Source organism: Rhincodon typus, chromosome 7, assembly GCF_021869965.1.
Source record: "Rhincodon typus isolate 14 chromosome 7, sRhiTyp1.1, whole genome shotgun sequence".
NCBI classification, from domain to species: Eukaryota; Metazoa; Chordata; class Chondrichthyes; order Orectolobiformes; family Rhincodontidae; genus Rhincodon; species Rhincodon typus.
This window is the reverse complement of record NC_063338.1, coordinates 73208027-73227876: the sequence shown is the minus strand read 5'-3', so window position 1 is coordinate 73227876 and position 19850 is coordinate 73208027. Positions and strand designations below refer to the sequence as shown.

Here is a 19850-nt window from a genome sequence, read left to right as displayed (position 1 = left end):
CCGAAATGTCAGCTTTCCTGCTCCTCTGATACTGCCTGGCCTGCTGTGTTCCTCCAGCTCCACACTGTGTAGGCTCAAATTATTTCTGTCTTGGCTTGTCATATAGCAGAGGCATAAAGTCAGGATGCTTATCAGAGTTGTCAGCAATTCTCAATCAAGTCAAGGGAGACACCCTTCACTTACTGGATCCCAGTAAAGGGCAGCCTCTGACATCAGTCTAGAAGCTTGTGAATGGTCAGACACCACTTGGGACTGTCAGGGCAGCATCTTTTCCTTTGAGAGGTGAGGAGCTGAATCTCGGGCAGTATTCTAGCCAGCCGTCTTATCTGTTTTTGCCTGATTGTGGGCTGTTTTCTCTCAGAATGAGTGGCTCTGAGTGAGACGAAAGTGAGTGGCTCAGCACGTTGTCCTGATGCATGTGGGGAAGTGTGGTGAAGTTTCCTGAGTGAATGGTACAAAGAGTGTGGAGGGTTGGTCATGTCAGGTTTTGAAGAAGAGTCATAGCAGACGCAAAACCTTAATTCCATTTCTCTGTCAGTAGATGCCATGAGACCTGTTGAGTTTCTCAGCATTTTTTGTATTTGCTGGCGGTGTCAGGTGTTCGAGTGGGTGACAGCACTTTGCCCAAATGACAACATTAGTCCAAGTTGCACTGACATTATGGCTTCAATTCCTGTCACTGGAGAAAAAAGGAGTCTTCAATAGTGCACCATCCTGTCCAACAAGACCCTCCAGATCCTTTGCTACAAAATAGGATGCCGGTTTCCCGCTGTCTACCGTACCTAGGGCAAATATTAGGAACCATACATCTGCAGCTCTGCATCAACCATGCTTGTCTTGGCACACAGCCAGCTTTGAAAGATGTGACATGCACCATGGATGCCAGTTAATTTTGGGATATCTGGTGAGTTGAGAGTTATTCCAGGAATGGTTTGTGGTAAGATGGATTGGAAATCGAATATGACATTCAGCACTGGGATGGAGATGGTAATTTACTGCAGAGTTTGCTAAAATATAGCAAGAAAACTCACTTAGGCTCACAGCGAGAATCATTCCATCAAACTAGATACAACTTGCATTAAACCAAAAAACTGTAAAATTCAGCCTAATGTGTTATTAGCAATTTCAAACTACCTTACTTCTCTATTTATGTTATATTAACTATGTTCTATTTATTTGTATCTACTGTCAATGATGTCAGTCATGGCTCTGTTAGTACCGCTCTTGGATCTGTTAATAGCGTTCTTCCATCTGAATCAGAAGCCTATGGGTTCAAAACCTACTCCTCCATTTGAGCATAAAAGTTAAGGTTAATATTTTCCTTCCTTACTGCAGGAGTATGACATTGTTGAAAGTGCTATTATTGATATAAGGTTTCAAAACAAGACTCCATCACCTTAAAATATTTCATTTTGAAAAAGAGCAGGGAAAAGCTTTCCCTGATGTTGTGGCCAACATTTATCCTTCAACCAATGTCCAATTATCTGGTCATTATCATACTTGCTAAATGCAAATTGTCTATGTCCTACAGTACCAAAATCAAGGGTCTTGTGGTGCAGTGGTAGTGTCCTTACCTTTGAGCCAGGAGGCCTGGGTTCAGATCCTACCTGCTCCAGTGGTGTATAATAACATCTCTGAGTTGGTTGATTAGAAAATATCTACATTATCACTGCACTTCAGCAATATTCAGAAAAAAACACTTTAGGATATACAATGATTGTGAAAAAGGTACTTTGTAAATTGATTTTTTTTAAATCATCCTTGATGATTTAATAAGGAAAGAAAACAGTTCATGGCTGGAATAACTGTATGGAGGCTGGTATCTTGTCACCAAGTTAGCCTTTATTTACACATGCACAGCACATGGACTCTGACCAGCCAGCTCAGAGCCAGTCCCGAGAGTGAGGAGAATCCCTGAGACTCCTGTTTATATCTGTCAGCCAGGACTCCCTGATTGGCCCATGTAAACCTCAGTCAGGGATTTCATACTCCATGAGATCTATGTGGCCATCCTCAGTCCAAATCATTACATCCCTCCCCGCCTAAGTCTAGGGATGTTTCTTTTTCTTGTAGCTTCTCCAGGGACAGTTTTGCACCAGTTCCAATTGATATGACGCTGACTTGGACACAAGCAGCAAATACCAGACCGTAGCCTGTCTCTTGCACCTGGAGCATCTGGGAAGAAATTCTTCCTCTTCATCAGGTGGTAATGGTATTGAGGCTGTGACCTCGTTCTATCCGTGTCAGACTATGAGGTTTCTTCGACACTAGACAGAAGGACAGAACTCATTGTTTATGACAGCCTTTCCAGCTGTTCAGAGGGGCTGGATATGTTTTGCTCTTGACCCGTTTGCGAGCTTGCAGCTTTCATGTGTTGCACATGCTTATTCAGGACCACATCTCCTCCACAAACTTTATTTGTCACAGGATCTGACCTCGCGTCGACCCTGCCTTGTATCAATGCAGGGCCATTTCCATAGTTTTGACATCAAACTTCATCTCTGAAGCAAGCTGTCTCTTTCTCTTCAAGGATGTTGATTGATTGATTCATTGATTGATGTTCCTAACACTGTTTCACCCTCCTCCCCAGTTCTTCTCCCCATCAGCAACTCTGATGGAGATATCCCTGTATTTGTATGAGTGGTGGTTCTATAATCAAACAGGAACCGGGACAGTTTGGTATCGAGTAAAGCTGTAGGCTGTTTCTTTAAGTCTGCCTTCAACATTTGGACTGTTCTTTTCTCCAGATCATTGGACAATGGATGGTATGGAGCTGTCCGAACATGCTGAATGCCATCCGCCTTTCGGAAATACTCAAAATCCCTGCTTGTAAATGATGTCCCATTGTCCGTGGCCAAAACTTCCATAAGTCTATGTATTTCAAAAGATGCTTGCAGTATTTCTATCACCGTTTCCATGTTTGATGAATGAACTCTATGTGTGTCCAGCCATTTTAAATGGGCATCCATAATGATTAAAAACATAGACCCCATGAAAGGACCAGCATAGTTGACATGTAACTGAGTACAGAGTTTATCAGGCCATTCCCACAAATGTTGGGGAGCCACTGGCAGTAATTTTTGTCCTTGTTGGCACTCCGGGCACTGTCCCACCAATGTAGTTATGTCTGCATCCAGTCCTAGCCACCAGACATAACTTCCCATCAAGATCTTCATTATGGCAACCCCTGGATGGCCCTAGTGGAGTTCAGCCAGTTTGGGCGGTGACTTATGATTGAGATAATCAATCTTGTTCCCCATAATAATACACCATTCTCTATGGCTACTGGCAGGTCATCCAGATAAATGGCAGTATAGGATAGACCTTGTAAAATATCCTTCACCGTCCACCGGAAAATGGCACAGGCTGATGATACAACAAATGGCAGTCTTGTATATTGTACAAACCCATATGTATGTTAAAAGTGGCAGACCTCTGGAACTCCTCATCTAGTCGTAACTGCAGGTACGCAAGGCTCATGTCTATCTTCGTAAAGGACAGCACCCCCTCCCCCAACCAGTTTTATGTCCAAGCCCTCTATGCAAGGGAATGGGTATTTATCTAGCTGGGAAAGGTAGTTTACCATTTGCTTAAAATGCCCACGAAAGTGAACCACCCATCAAGCTTCACAATTGGTATGATCGATGCTGCCATTCAACAAACTGGACTGGTTTGATGATTCCTTCACTTTCCAGCCTCCTGACTTCTGCCTCTACTTTTGCACATAAGGCAAATGGTACTGGGTGGGCCTTGCAGAATTGTTGAATTGTTTCCTGGTCAACATGTAGGTGGGCTTTGGCCACTTTGATAGTCCCTAGACTTCCCTGAAAAACATTCATGTATTTAATTAAAACTTTAATCAGGATGCTATTTTCTAATCGAAAAATGTCGTGCCAAACAAAGTGAATCTCCCTCTTCCAATTCCACCCTATCAAGCTTGGGCTCAAGCCTTTTATTACTATCAGTAATAACTGCATCAACTGCCTCTCATAGGAGACCGGAACCAAAATTGTACACTTAACCTGTAATGGTTCCTCAGTGTATGTTCTCAGTCTGGCCAACATCTGGCACAAACTTTAGGGTTGGAATCCATAGCGAATCCTGTTAAAGACTAGTTCTGCAATGACTGTTACAGCTGTGCCAGTGTCAACCTCCATTAGAACCAGGTCACCATTTAACCAGACATTTATTTTGATTGAGAGATAGTAGGAACTGCAGATGCTGGAGAATCCGAGACAACAAGGTGCAGGGCTGGATGAACACAGCAGGCCAAGCAGCATCATAGGAGCAGAGAGGCTGACGTTTCGGGCCTAGACCCTTCATCAGAAAAGGGGGAGGGGAAGGGGGTTTTGAAATAAATAGGGAGAGAGTGGGAGGCGGATAGAAGAGGGATAGAGGAGAGGATAGGTGGAGAGGAAACAAACAGGTCGAAGAGGCGGGGATGGGGCCAGGAAAGGTCAGTGTAGGTAGGGAGTTAGGAAGGGGATAGGTCAGTCCAGGGAGGACGGACAGGTCAAGGGGGCGGGATGAGGTTGGTCGGTAGGAGATGGAGGTGCGGCTTGAGGTGGGAGGAGGGGATAGGTGGGAGGAAGAACAGGTTAGGGAGGCAGGGACGAGCTGGACTGGTTTTGGGATGCGGTGGGGGGAGGGGAGATTTTGAAGCTTGCGAAGTCCACATTGATACCATTGGGCTGCAGGGTTCCCAAGCGGAATATGAGTTGCTGTTCCTGCAACCTTCGGGTGGCATCGTTGTGGCACTGCAGGAGGCCCAGGATGGACATGTCGTCTGAGGAATGGGAGGGGGAGTTGAAATGGTTCGCGACTGGGAGGTGCAGTTGTTTGTTGCGAACCGAGCGTAGGTGTTCTGCAAAGCGGTCCCCGAGTCTCCGCTTGGTTTTCTGCAAAGCGGTCCCCGAGTCTCCGCTTGGTTATTTTGATTGGTTCTGATTTGGATGCTGCTAAGCAATTTAACTGTTCCAAATCACATGTAAGTGGGACTTTCCAACGTATGCCCTCTCCTGAATACTTTTTCTTACTCCAGTCAGGCCTCATATGACTCTTTTGCTGTCTTGGGTCCACATACCAGCAGCAACTATGATGGCTTGCCGGCCCAGATCCTGAAGAATATTTTAGCCGTTTGGTTGAGGCGTGGCTTTGTTTTGAAGTTTTGCTGTGGGCTGACGTGGGGTCCCTCTGCTCACGGTATGTCCTGCTTGAGACTCTGTGATTGCTTACACTCAAGTAGTGTTCCCCCAGTTCAGTTGGACAAGTGAGGGTTTCCACTTCCATTGGGATAGCCCGTACCTCACATGCTCCACTTGCCACATTTTCTAGTGACAAAGCCATTTGTAGTGCCCCCTGTTTGAAAGCATGTTGGGCTTTTTCATAGTTACACATTAATCCCACATACCAAATGGTCTCTCATCATCTCATTCAGGATTAACCCAAAATCACATGCCTCTGCCAGTCACCTTAGGCTAGTCAAAAATCCTGATAAGGATTCCCCTGGTTCTCAAAAACCAATAGTGTCTCAGGATTAGAGGAGTGTAGGGGTTGTAATATTCCTTAAGTATCAACACTTGAAAAGTTTTAGCATCTGGTGCCTCAGGGCGTTAGTCTCCTGATAACCAAAAATGCTGTGGATCCACAAGCAGTCAGAAGAATTAGAACATAGAACATAGAACATAGAACATTACAGTGCAGTACAAGCCCTTTGGCCCTCGATGTTGCGCTGACCTGTGAAACCAATCTGAAGCCATCTAACCTACACTATTCCATTATCATTCATATGTTTATCCAATGACCATTTAAATGCCCTTAAATTTGGCGAGTCTACTACTTTTGCAGGCAGGGCATTCCACACTCTTACTGATTCATTGCTTTTCAACTAACTCAGTCTCATTTGCCTGGAACAAATAACACATTCTTTCTATTTACCAGGCCAAGTCTTTGACATCAGGATTGAATAAGTCAGACTTCCTAAATAAAGACGTTATGCCAGAAATGCATACCCCAACTCAAAGATGACTGTTCCGACTGTTTCTCTCGTTGCTACTGAAATATCTGCATGGAGACCAGCATCCCATCACCAAGTCACTCTTTATTCTCCTGTGCACAGTACATGGACTCTGACCAGCTGGCTCAGAGCCAGTCCCCAGAGTGAGGAAAATCCTGGAGACTCCTGTTTATATCTATGAGCCAGACCTCCCTGGTTGACCCAGGTTAACAGCCACAATTAGGGAACTCATACTCATTGAGATCCACCTGGCAAAATTCATGCCACTCACTACAGTGGTAAAATGTCAAATTCATTCCTTGACATTTTCAATGCGGGCTAAAGGTCAAAAGAGTTTCTTTTGCCAGTATCATATTTATTTCCGGTCGGTGAGCAAAAATGTCTAATATGGTCAGGTTAAGCCAAATTAGGCAGCACAATAATAAAGTCGGATTCTGCTCTATCATTCCTACATATGTAAATCTTTCATTCCCAACCAGACGAATGCACTTACCTCTAAGCTAGCTTGTAGTGAACGAACCAATAAAATGGGTGGATTCGAGATTCGAAATCCATTCACGCCAAAACTTAAGTCAAGGTCTAAGCAGAGAGAAAGAAACATTCAGATTTTAGGTTTTTTTGTGTTGTTTTTATGGTGAGTTACGTTTCTTAGCATACTGCTTTTGAGAATCTGCTCACAACTGTTGAAAAGGGATAATTCAAATACTCATATTATCTCATGTCAAATGGGTTACTGTGCAGCCTGGGATACAGAAGGAGTCCAAGTATTTCCAATTAGTGAGGAAAATTGCAAAGTAATTAGCCTACAATTTTCTGAAAATCTGAAAATTGAAATTGTATTGAAGAACTGGAATGTCAGAAGTCTCACTGCCTTGTTCAAAAAGGAAAAGGATGAAGAAGGAAATTACAAGCCAAGGAGCAAAGTACACACTAATAGCTGAAATTAGTGATAGAAAGGCACAAGCTAATCAGAATTATTTAGTATGATTTTGTGAAGCACAGGTTGTGTTCGATACAAAAGAAATCATGGAACTTACATGGACTTTCAGACAAGGATTAGTCAAGGTCAAGAAATTGAAGGGTGAATGTCAGTTCAACATATTGATGCAATGGGACAAAATAATGGGATAAATGGATGTTATTCAGATTGGCTGAATGTGGGTACTGCTCAATTTCCCATTTACAGAAATAATTTGGATCTAGCTACAAGACGAATGACATAACATTTTATTGATCATATCAAATTAGCAACATGATGACATGATGAAGATCACCGGATCTAAACATAATGGGATGCAGAGATCATTGACAGTTGCAGGACATTGTGGAGAAATCAGAAATACATTTTTTAGAAATATATGTATGTCTTAGCCAGTAAAGCCCTTAACGGAATGGAGAAACAGCCAGCAGATGGGTGAGTGTAGGCAGAAAAACATAACTGTATTTGGTTTTCATACATGGCTGGTATTGAATAAAGAAATGAGAAGGCAAAGTTGAATTTGTTTTACACATGGAATAAGGCTCAGCTGCTGTAGTGCCTTCAGTTCTGAACACTACATTAGAGAAAATAGCCATGAAAATAGATTTCCTGCAGTAATAGTAAGTATAATGCATTGAGCTATGGGAATAGGAATGAAAATCTGTTTCTATTTTTCCATTGAAACCATAAAACCTGAAGAAATAGGAACAGGAGTAGGTTATTGAGCCCCTTGAGCCTGCTCTGCCATTCAATCGGTTCATGGCTGATCCAACACTCCTCATGTCCACATTCCTGCCTTTTCTCCATAACCCTTGACTCCCCTACTGATCAAGAATCTATCTCTCAGTTTTAAATATACACAAAGACTCTGCCCTCACAGGTCTCTGTGGCAAGGTGTTCCAAAGACTCACAACTATCTGAGAAAAAAATTTCTCCTCATCTCAGTCTTCAATTGGCACCCCTTATTTCTGGGATTATGCCTTCTGGCCCTAGATTCCTCCGTGAGGGGAAACATCCTCTGAGCATTTATCTTGTCAAGGCCTTTAAGAATCATATGTGCTTAAGTGAGATCACCTCTCATTCTTCTAAACTCCAATCAGTAGAGTCCCAAACTGTTTAAAATTCACTCATAAACCAATCCCTTCATACCATGGATCATTTTAGTGAACCTTCTCTGAACTACCGCCAATGAAATCATACTAAGGCAAACAAAATTTCTCACAGTATTCCAAATGTGGTCTCGTCAGCACCTTGTACCGTTGCAGTAAGACTTCGCGAATCTTATACTCCAACTCCCTTGAAATAAGAGCCAACATTCCCTTAGCCTTCTGATTACCTGCTGCACCTCTGTGCTAGCTTTCTGTGTCTCATGCAAAAGTATCCCCAAGCCCTTTTGTGTTGCAGCTTTTTGCAGTTTTTCTCCATTTGAATAATATTCAGTTCTTTTGTTCTCCCTTCCAAAATGAACAACTTCACATTTTCACATTGTACTCTACTTGCCAACCACTGACAGGTTGCCAAACTGAAAAAGAACTTGCTGTTTCTTGCCCATGATCTAATTCTCCATTCATGCCAATATACTACATCCAACACTGTGGACTGTTACCTTATGACTTTTCGAACACCTTGTCGAACACCTTCTGGAAATCCAAAAACAATACATCTACTGGTTCCCCTCTATCCACTCTGATTGAGACTTCCTCAAAAATCTCTAATAAATCAGCAAGACATGATTTCCCTTTAATGAAGCTGTGCTGACGCTGCTTGATTAGATCAAAATTTTCGAATATTCTGCAATTACTTCCTTAATAATTGATTCCAATACTTTTCCAACAATAGATACCAGGCGAATCAGCCTATAGCTTTTAATCTCCACCCCTCAACAAATTGATCCAAGTGGTCATCCAGGGGTTTTCAAATTTAAGCAGGAATGAGAGAGAAGGCAAATCATGAAAGATTGCATTTTTCTTTTCTATAGGGCCTGGGTATGATGTATTGTTTTGTAGGTAGACAGCAAGAAAATGCAGACAAACGAGGATCGCATTTGTAACAGACACTGCCCAATTTATCTTCTCGGCTTTAAATGTGGACAGTATGGAAAAGGTTTTCTAATTTGGTGAAATGGTAAAAAGGAGAAACGGACTCAGGACCGAAACCAATAAGACCATAAGTTTTAGCAGCAAAAGGAGGCCATTTGGCCCAACGCGTTTGGTCCACCATTCAAATAGATTGTGACTGATCTGGTAATCCTTAACTCCTCTTTCCTGTCTGAATTCCATAAACATTCATTCCACTTAATGATTAAAATTTGCCTTTCTTGGCCTTGAATATAATCGACAACCCAGCCTCAACAGAATTCCACAGATTATAAGCAAAAAATCCCCAGTATCTCTGTATTAAATGACTCATGAGTGATATTGGATAAAACAAGCTAGCATCCACAGGGGGACGGAGTGTGGGCAAGAAAGACATGGAATTTGCTAGGCACTTGAAGTTGAAGCTAATAGGACTGTGTCAAATAAAACACATGAGCCAAGTATCCCGAATGCACCTGATCTATTCTTCAGGTTAAAACCTGCTCATGACCAAAGATCCATTCTGTTCCTTTCACGTGTCTCTGTCTCACTGAGACTAACTGGAAAAAGAAGTCTTTATGTATGTACAAAGAGACAGGCGTAATTAAATGACAATGGATATTCTGCAACCAACTGATAAAAGAAAGAGGAAGAAAGAAGGATAGATTTGCATCTGAAGTCTACATTAGTGGTAGGATACGATTTTTTTTCAACATGATATTTTTGGGTTGATTCCTGTGACTGCACTCAATATAAAGATAAACCTCAAAACTAAATTATTGATGCTTGGTTTCTCTATCCAGGAATGATCCGAATCAACGTTCCAAATGCTATGTATACCTCAAGAAAATAATTCTATGTAAGAGGAGTCAGCAATAACAATGATAAGGCATTTCACAGGATCATTAACAAAACATAGTAATATCTTTTAAGAAGATCCCTTGCGAATTTCAAAATATTACACATTTATAGATCGCACAACCCAACTTCCTATTCAGCTTCCGAACATACCAAACTAAGAGAATAAGCTAACTGTCAATCAGTTTCACCATGGAAGTCAGAGCAGGTACCTGTCAACTTCTTCTGAAGTGGATGGGGTAAGTGTATTGAATTGTGGGTGTGAGAGATGCTTTCAAGACCCACCGATACGAAACCCTGCAAAGGGAAACACCATCACATAGAGCAAAGGACATAAACTGTGGAGTTGCTAATCTTTGCTGATCCTATTGTATTGGTTTCCTGTGTGCTGCCCACTGCTCTGCTCCAGACGTTCTGACCACTTTGTTCACACAGCACTTTTGGATGCAGAGGGCAGGGAAAGAACAGCATTGTTTTAACATGAAGGGAAGTGGTGTCAGCATTACTCAGAGCGCTATGTACGGCTTGTTCATCTGGCTCCCACATACAACAGCAGCCTCTCAACACCTATCCAGAGCACATGCTATGTGGACTTGAATTAAGAGTCATGCTGACACAAGGAGACCCTACGGGCGCTGGACCTGGCTCTCCATGGCAGCCGTCTGCCTATCCAAGACAATTGCATGCTTAGGGCAGCTGTGTCCACAAGAGCAGCTGCATTGATGTAGCTTCTGGGAAATGAGGATCATTGCATTCTTGTCGGCTGCTCCTGTTCCTTCCAGTGCATGCACAGAAAGACTCTGATTGCTGACACCACAGGGTCCTGTCCTGCTTGGAGCTGAGCATGTGCCTGGTCTCCGGCAATTCCCTGGCTTCCAGCAGCCTGGGCTGTTTCTTCCTTGGCCAGCTGTGGTGATCTCGCAGTAAGATGTTCACCAGCTTGTGTTTCCAAAGGCTGAAGTTCCGATCAAAGTATCAGTACTTAACTGGTGGGGGGTGTTTCCTCTAAGGCCTCTTGAACACTCTTCATCAGAAGCCGAGAAGGTACCTTCTGGTGGAGCAGCCTATTTCTTTTCCAAGGCCATGGACACCCTGCTGGTAGCCACAAGACACGAGAGAGAGAGAGAGAGAGAGAGAGAGAGAGAGAGAGATGATGTTGCACCTACTGGTTCAAGTGGTCTCCAATGGATAACCCTGTTATTGCAGGGTTACTGTGAAAGTTGCAGTGGAATGACAAATGGAACTTGCCTGATTGTCAGGATCTGGGTGTCTCAGCATCGCTGCAGGAGCTGTCCTGGGCTTCTCCTGTGAGGGTCCGGATGCTATCCTAATAAGGGGTGAAGAGTCTGATATCAGGCACCCCTAGATCTGTCCAGACACTTGCTGCCCTATTGTGGGCTATCTTCTCCTGGATTGAGAGAAACGGGGCGATTGAGAGAAATGAAAGTGGGTGGCACAGCTGTTAGTGCTGGTGCATGAGGTCGAAAAGGTGGTTCAGTGTTCCAAGGGAATGAGGCAGCAGTGCAGAGGCCATGCAGGGTTAGTGGTGTGAGGGAACTGGGGAAGTAAGCATGAGTGCAGTAAGATACTGTAGGCAATAAAGAGAATGGTTGAAATGAATCTTGGTGGGTGCAGTAGCAGCAACAGACTGAGTGTGAGGTAGCAAAGTGTGGCATTTTGCTTGGTAGAGATGAGAAGGTTGTTAACTTTCTTGCAACATTGCTGGTGGTTCCTCTGCCCCCGGAGATGGTACTGATATGGATGGTAACCTCAGATTCTGCTGCCAGGGACTGGTGTCATATCTTCCTCTGCTAGTCGTTCAGGAAGAGGATACCTCTGCAACACCCGATCACAGTACCTCTTGGAACCTGTGGGAAAATCACGACCCCATCTTCCCCTCTTCTGACATCTTCACACAGCATATCCATCAACAAGGAGGGCAGCTGCAGAATATCACTGCTCATCAAGATACACAGTGGCCTCTTAAAGATGATACAGGTACAAGGGATTGTGGTCTTTCAGTGGATATCTACAATATGTTTTTCCAGGAACTGTGCATGGTAAGATGGAAAAAGAATGCCACACAGTTGGGCAAAGAAGTTAATTGGGTGAGTTTGGCAAGATACAGTAGAAAAACTTCATGGACTTCATGGTGAAAATCCTTCCAAAAATCTTTACGCAACTGACACTTAACCAAAAAACCGCAAGATTCCATCTTGGTTTAAGCACAAGATGACAATCTAAAAACAAGACAAGATTCGTACAGGCCATCTGCCCATTCGTTTTTGCGTTGCCACTTTGCTGGATCTTAAGATCAATCATTTGACATTTGGACTGAGCTAGTCTGAATTTTCAAAACAATGCTAGAATGGCTCAGCAAGTTTGTTTGACAACATGTATTACAAGAGAAACAGAGTTAATGTTACAGAGCCATAACATTCTACTGGTGATTTATCTGAAATGTTACACTTGTTGTTGTTTCCACATATGCCTCCAGATCTGTTGAGCATTTCCAGCATTTTCTGTTTTACATGGTTTTCCATTGTCCATAATATTTTATTTTGCAGAATTAAAGCTTTATTTTGAAAGCTTAGGTTAAAGTACACAATTCTCTTCTTAATGGCGTTGTGGGTCTACCTACATCATATTGGCTGCAGCAGATCAAGAAGACAGCTCACCACCACTTTCTCAAAGGCAACTAGGGATGAGCAATAAATACTGGCCAGCCAGCAATGCCCATGTCCCACAAGGGAATAAAAAAAGTGTTGAAGCAGAGAAAACTATACATGACAAATGTGATTCCTTTCACTTACAAAAAACAGTACATTCCATCTCATTTTAGCTGATCAGAATTAACATAAAAAGCTGATTGTAATAATGCCCAGCCGAAAGAAATAATTCTTCAGTGTTGGATAATGCCTTAGTATTGCTATAGAATTAAATATTTGACATGTACTCAGGATGTCCTTCATTTGATTTTCACCAAGGTTTGTTTTGTATCCTTCGAGTTTGCAAAACAAACTCAGCTGCTGCACACCACTAAATAAAAACCTATCAGTGAGGAAAGCTTGCACAATGTGAGTTGACATTCCTTGAAATCCATTAGAGAACCCCTGACTATGAAAAAGTGTTGACGGTGAATACAAAGAAGTTTGAAAATAAAAAAAAATGTCATTGTCCCAGTTAAAGTCAAACTGAAACAAAGAAACAAGCTAGTCAGCATGTTCTTCTGTTCAATTAGACCATGGTGATTAGCACTGCAACATTATTTACCCATCTTTGCTCTTCTGTTTTACTTTCATTCGTGGGATGTGGCATCAGTGGCAAGGCCAGCATTTATTGTCTGGTCTGAAAGGCGCTTGAAAGCTGGTGGTAAGCTGACTTCTTCAGTACAAGAAAATGGCCTGCTTGATCATCCAGACTCAACCAGGTTGCTGTAGGACTTGATCTTATATTGACCTGACAAAGAAAGCTAACTTCCTTCACTGAAAAACGTTAAAGAATCACATTCATCATAGGTCCCATTCATACTTGCTTTTTAATTCTGGATTTATTTAATTTATTAATTGCTTTTAAATTTCTGAGCTTGTGTGGAATTTGAACGTAGTTCTCTAGATCATTGGTTCAGTTTTTGCAATTACTTGAGGAATAATGTAACCATAACGCTACTGTACTATCTTTGAGTCATAGAGTCATAGAGATGCACAGCACAAAAACAAACCCTTCAGTCCAACTTGTCCATGCTGACCAGATATCCTAAATAAATCTAGTTTCATATACCAGCATTTGGCCCATGTCCTTTTGAATCCTTCTGATTTGTATACCAATCCAGATGCCTTTTATATATTGTAATTGTACCAGACTCCACCACCACACACCAACTCCCCTACCCTTGAGAAAAGACCTTGACTATTCACTCTAACCATACCCCTCATGATTTTAAAAACTTGTATAAGGTCACCCCTAAGCCTCCAACAATCCAGGGAAAATAGCCCCGCCTATTCAGCCTCTCCCTACAGCTCAAACTCTCCAACCCTGGCAATATCCTTGTAAATCTTTTCTGAACTCTTTCAGGTTTAACAATGCCTTTCCTATAGTAAGGAGACCAGAACTGAACACAATATTCCAAAAGTGGCCTAACCATAGCCACAAGCCACAATAGCCACAACATGATCTCGCAACTGCTGTACTCAATGCACTGGCCAATGAAGGCATGCATACCAAACTCCTTCTTCACTACCCTGTCTCCCTATGACTCCACTTTCAGGGAACAATGAACCTGCACTCTGAGGTCTCTGTTCGGGAGCACACCTCAGCACCTGACTGTTGAATATATAAATCCTGCCCTACCAAAATGTAGCACCTCACATTTATCTAGATTAAACTCCATCTGCCAGTCCTCGGCCCAACGGCCCATCTGATCAAGGTCCTGTTGCACTCTGAAGTAACCTTCTTCTCTGTTCAGTACATCAACAATTTTGCTGTCATCTGCAAACTTACTAACCATATCTCCTACATTCACGTCCACGCATATAATATATATATATTTATATAACTCTTGATGTCCTTCATCTGAAAACAATCCATCGGTTTCACTCATAAACATTGCATTTATCCAACGTTCAAAATATTTTGATGTGACCATATTGAGGAGGTCCTGGTGTTTAGAGAAGGAGAAGGGTTAGGAGGAATAGAATTGGGAAGTTAGACTAAGTATTTTTTTCAAATTTCTTTAACTGTGATAAGAATAATGAATTAAATGCAGGAAAGCAAAAATTGTCCTTTTTTTATTTTCAATTCTCTCAAAAAAATACATGTTGTGAGAAGTTTGTGATACACTTGGATACATTAAGTGGGTAGTGCAAAAATATTTACATCAGCAAGTTTGCTGAGATTGAATAAACAACAGCAGGAGGGAGCATCAAATTGAATTCTCTATTGGGATATTCAAACATACAATCACCTACTTTGCTGGAAAAGCAAATCAGCTCACAATTGTAGAAAGAAGGGAATTCCATTGTGGCTAACATTTCCATGAAGATATTTCTGACTTCATGCTGTGGGATTTTAGAAAAAAAAATTCAATGAAATTGCAAAAGCATTCTCACATTTGAGTTAAAATGCTATGGGTTCAAATCTCACAACAAAGATGTGAGCATAAAGAATTTGATTCCAATGCAGTACTGAAGAGGGTCTACACTCCCAGAGATGCTGGCCAGGATTCCACTGGACCTGGCAGAAAGCTAAGTGGAACCAGAATTAGGAGGCAATGATCCTTCAGTTTTGACTTCTATTCCTGGAGGGATATCACACCAGGCATCCAGTTAATGGCTGGCACCTGGGGTGGCCAACAAGCTATCAGCCTAAGGCAGTGAGTGAGGTAGATAGAGAAGCAAGTGCTAACTTGGATGTTTTAGAGGGCTACCAGCAACTGAGATCTGATTCAAAAGCCCTGCTTTTGTAGCATTTATCCTTTGAGCAGCTGGTGAACAATAATACCTTCATCAACATCGGAAGAAACCCTGATTCTTTTTATATATGACTTGGATGAGGAAGTGGGAGGGTGGGTTAGTAAGTTTGCCGATGACACAAAGGTTGATGGAGTTGTGGACAGCGTGGAGGGCTGTTGTAGGTTGCAACGGGACATTGACAAGATGCAGAGCTGGGCAAAGAAGTGACAGATGAAATTCAACCCAGAAAAGTGTGAAGTGATTCATTTTGGAAGGTCGAAGTTGAATGCAGAATACAGGGTTAATGGCAAGATTCTCGGCAGTATGGAGGAACAGAGGGATCTTGAGGTCCCCATCCACAGATCCCTCAAAGTTGCAACCCAAGTTGATAAGGTTGTAAAGAAGGCGTATGGTGTGTTGGCTTTCATTGGTAGGGGAATTGATTTGAAGAGCCATGAGGTTATGCTGCAGCTCTACAAAACTCTGGTTAGACCACACTTGGAAAATTGTGTTCAATTCTGGTCACCTCATTATAGGAAAGATGTGGAAGCCTTAGAGAGGGTGCAGAGGAGATTTACCAGGATGCTGCCTGGACTGGAGGGCAGGACTTATGAGGAAAGGTTGAGGGAGCTGGGGCTTTTTTCATTGGAGCAAAGAAGGATGAGAAGTCACTTGATAAAGGTTTACAAGATGATGAGAGGCATAGATAGGTTCGATAGTCAGAGACTTTTTCCCAGGGTGGAAATGACTATTATGAGGGGACATAGTTTTAAGGTGATTGGAGGAAGGTATAGGGGATATGTCAGAGGTAGGTTCTTTGCACAGAGTGTGGTGGGCATGTGGAATGCACTGCTGGCAGTGGTGGTACAGTCAGATACTTTAGAGATCTTTAAACGACTCTTGGATAGGCACACATGGAGGAGAGTAAAATGTAGGGTTTACAGGGTAGATTGATCTTAGTAGGATAATAGGCTGGCACAACATCGTGGGCCAAAGGGCCTGTACTGTGCTGTACTGTTCTATGTTCTATGTTCTATGACTCGAGGTACGGCACAAGGAAGGTGGCTCCATAGCTTAGAATTTAAGAAACAGGAGTGACCAATACGACCTCTCAAGCCTGGTTGATCATCAACCTCCTATCCACTTCTCCAACAACTCCCCATATTCCTTGATTCCCTGAGAGATCAAATATCCGTGCATCTCAGGCTTAAATATGTTCAATGAAAGAGTATTGTTAGCCCTCTGAGATGAAGAATTCCAACGAGTCACAATGGTGTATGTAAAGAAATGTCTCCTTATCTCAGTTTTAAATGATCAGCTGCTTATTCTAAGACTGGGCCCAAGTCAAGCAAAATCAGTCTGGTTTTTGCTGGTCATCTATTCAGGGTTGTGTCACAAATTTAGTCTGGGAGATGGCATTCACATGGAGTTGTTCTGCAAACACAGTGATCGCGCTCACTCATTCAAGGCGAGGTTGCTCATTCATAATCTGGGGGTCAGCCCAGGCATTGACAGATATGACACCGTCTGAGATGCTAACTGCTATATTTCAATTTCAAAATAGTATCTGTTTATCTCCACAGGTGCAGCCTATGCTACGAAGTATTTCTTGCATTTTTCCTTATTTCAGATTTCCAGCCTCCATTCTATTTGGCTTCTGCATTAGAGTTCACTTACAGTATTGGTTTCTTGAAAACAATAAGAGTCTGAATAATAGCCCAACTGAGTTTGGCTATTCAAACATAGGACTTACAGAATATGGCCATTAATTTTTTTATTAATTCATTCACGGGGTGTCAAAATCCTAGAACTCCCTTCCTCACTGCACTTGTGTACTCCTATCCCCATGCGCTATAGCGATGCAAGAAAATGGCTCATCATCACCCTCTCAATAGCAACTTGAAATGGGTAATAAATGCAGGCCCAGACAGCAATGATAACATTCCATGAATAAATAATTTTAAAGGAGGCGTGGCTTCTACAATGATTTATTCTGCTGCTCTCTGCAAGGATTCCTTGTGTTTACTGAGTTCTACAAGATCTCCATTTCGAAGACAGATCTGCAATTCTGAGGTATGTGGCTCCTTGTCTGATCTTGTCAAAATTCAGATTCTTAGCCAGCTTGGAAGACTTGGGCTAATTGTTTTAAAAAAATAAGGTACCTTTGCTTGTGAGAATGTTGTCACCTCCAATTATATCTCCAAATCACGTAATATCCTGTCAAGAGCATACATTGCCATTCAATCATCTTGACTGGGTCAATATTCTGGACTTCCATTACTACTCACACTGCAGGCACTCTATCATCAGAATGACTTCAGCATTTCAGAGCAACTAACAATGGGCAATAATACAGCCTTGCCTGGTCTAACCATCTCCCTGTCCAAAAGAAAACAAAGTGTTTATGAAGCCAGTCATTATAGAATATCAGTAATAATGGAGAAAATATAATTTGAAAGGTAAAATGTTAGTTGAACACAAGCAATCACATGCTCTTCATGACAATGGAATCTGGCCATGTGCAAAATAAGTAACTTCTCTCACAATGTGAGACAAATAAAGATGCATCTTTCTGACATTACTCTCCCACTTCTGGTACTGTCATTATCTCCATTATCTTCTAAAATATGATTAATAAATCAAGTTCCGTGTACTGGTACTTACGATTGGTCATCTCAAATCTTGTTTTGATGTTATGACTCCACCAACCGACTAATCTGAAAGTTAAGCAAACATTGTTTAGGAATATATTAAGAATGGTGGTGAATATTTAATCAACTTCATCAGGTATTTCTGAGTAATAACACATTTCTAATTGTATAATTTTATTATGTGCACGTTGGCCATTGTTTTCCATATAGGTACAGGAGGAGGCAGTCTGTTGAGCCTGCCCAACCATTCAATGCGATCATGGCTTATCAAATACTTTGATGCTGTTTGTCCACCCCATCCCTATAACCCATTGTATGCCATTGGTGATCAGAAATCTATCAATCTCTACTTTAAACATTTGTTGCAAAAACAGCTACATTTCAAAAGTGCTGCATTTTTTTGTTATGACCAAGCGAGGAGGGATGGGATCATTTTTATCTCTCCCCACTCACCATTGAGATGGAGCAGAGGTTTTGCATTTTAAAAGTGTTGGATTGCCAATTCAGCATGTATTTTCAACTGTGTTCATTTGTATAAATTAAGTCAGCCAGATATTCTTTAGTTAAATGTGCAAGGGACTTTTTTTTATTCCTAAAACCCATCCAGGTTAAAATATTAAAAATGTACAAAATCTTTCTACTTCCCACCAATGTGAATCAACACACATACATTGCTGGGTAACATTATCAGTGCAGCCTCCGATGAAGCACTGTTGTGTTTTCCCGCCTGTTATTTAAACTCTGGTGTCCGTTGAGCTGGATTACCTCACTTCCGGTTTTCCTTCACAGTGGAGTGTATGTGGGGTCGAGCTCTATGTGTTTGTTGATGGCTTTCTTAGTGGAGTACCAGGCTTCTAGGAATTCCCGTGCTTGTCTCTGCTTTGCTTGTCCCAGGATCTTGGTGTTGTCCCAGCCAAACTGGTGGTTCTCCAATTCTCCTGGTACTCCACAAAGAAAGCCACCAACAAACACATAGAGCTCGACCCCATATACACTCCATTGCAAAGGGAAACTGGAAGTGAGGTAATCCAGCTCAACGGACACCAGAGTTTAAATAACAGGCTGGAAAACACAACGGCGCTTCATCGGAGGCTGCACTGATGATGTTACCTAGCAGGGTAATGAAACGTCTGCGGAACAACAAACCAGCTCGGCAAACCAACCAACCACAACATCCCCAACCTGAACTATAAATCTACTCTAAAACCTTAGACACATACGCTCCCCGCACATGCAGAAAAGAAGTACAACTTTACAGTCTGTTGGTGGTAAAGCAGGTGCCTATGCTGTCCTGAATGTTCAAATCAAGCAGTCATACATTAAACAGCAGTTTAATTCATCCTAAATGTTCAAAGCATTTTCCAATAAGCCAGCACTACTGCTAGGTTGAGTTTAATGAGTGCATGTGTAATATCAGAGCATTATTTTTAAACTCACATCCAGCCATTCATGAAACAAACCGTCTTCAACTATTATAGAGAATCCAGGCAACATGCATAACTGTTCATTCTTGATAAGGTTGATAAAGAAAAAGTGAAAATTATATTTTAAACTGTGCCCTGCCATTTTGTGAAGCATCCAAACAATTGGCACCACAAACGATGGGTGAAGATAGAGTCAAAGAGAGAGAAAAACAGTTAGACAGATAATGGACAAGCTAGATGTCAGCCTGGGAGAGTGAATAGCTGATAATGGGGACTATTAGCAGCTGTCAATGGTTTGTGTATGGTAGCAGCCCATGCAATGACAAGGCCTGCTGTGTTATTGTGGGGGAAAGGCATGGGAGAAGGTGCCCAAGCCCTAAAATTGTTGAACTTGATG

The 19850-nt window shown here is 42.0% G+C and overlaps 1 protein-coding gene across 1 annotated transcript in view; it reads right to left on the bottom strand.

Moving 5' to 3' along the window:
* Positions 1-19850, bottom strand: part of kynu (kynureninase) — a 201522-nt gene that overhangs the window by 17713 nt on the left and 163959 nt on the right. The window contains exons 9-10 of the mRNA XM_048599241.1: positions 18043-18095; positions 6510-6595 (exon numbers count right to left, since the gene is read on the bottom strand). Of these exons, the coding sequence (XP_048455198.1) occupies positions 6510-6595; positions 18043-18095 (139 nt within the window). The remainder of the gene's footprint in view (positions 1-6509; positions 6596-18042; positions 18096-19850) is intronic.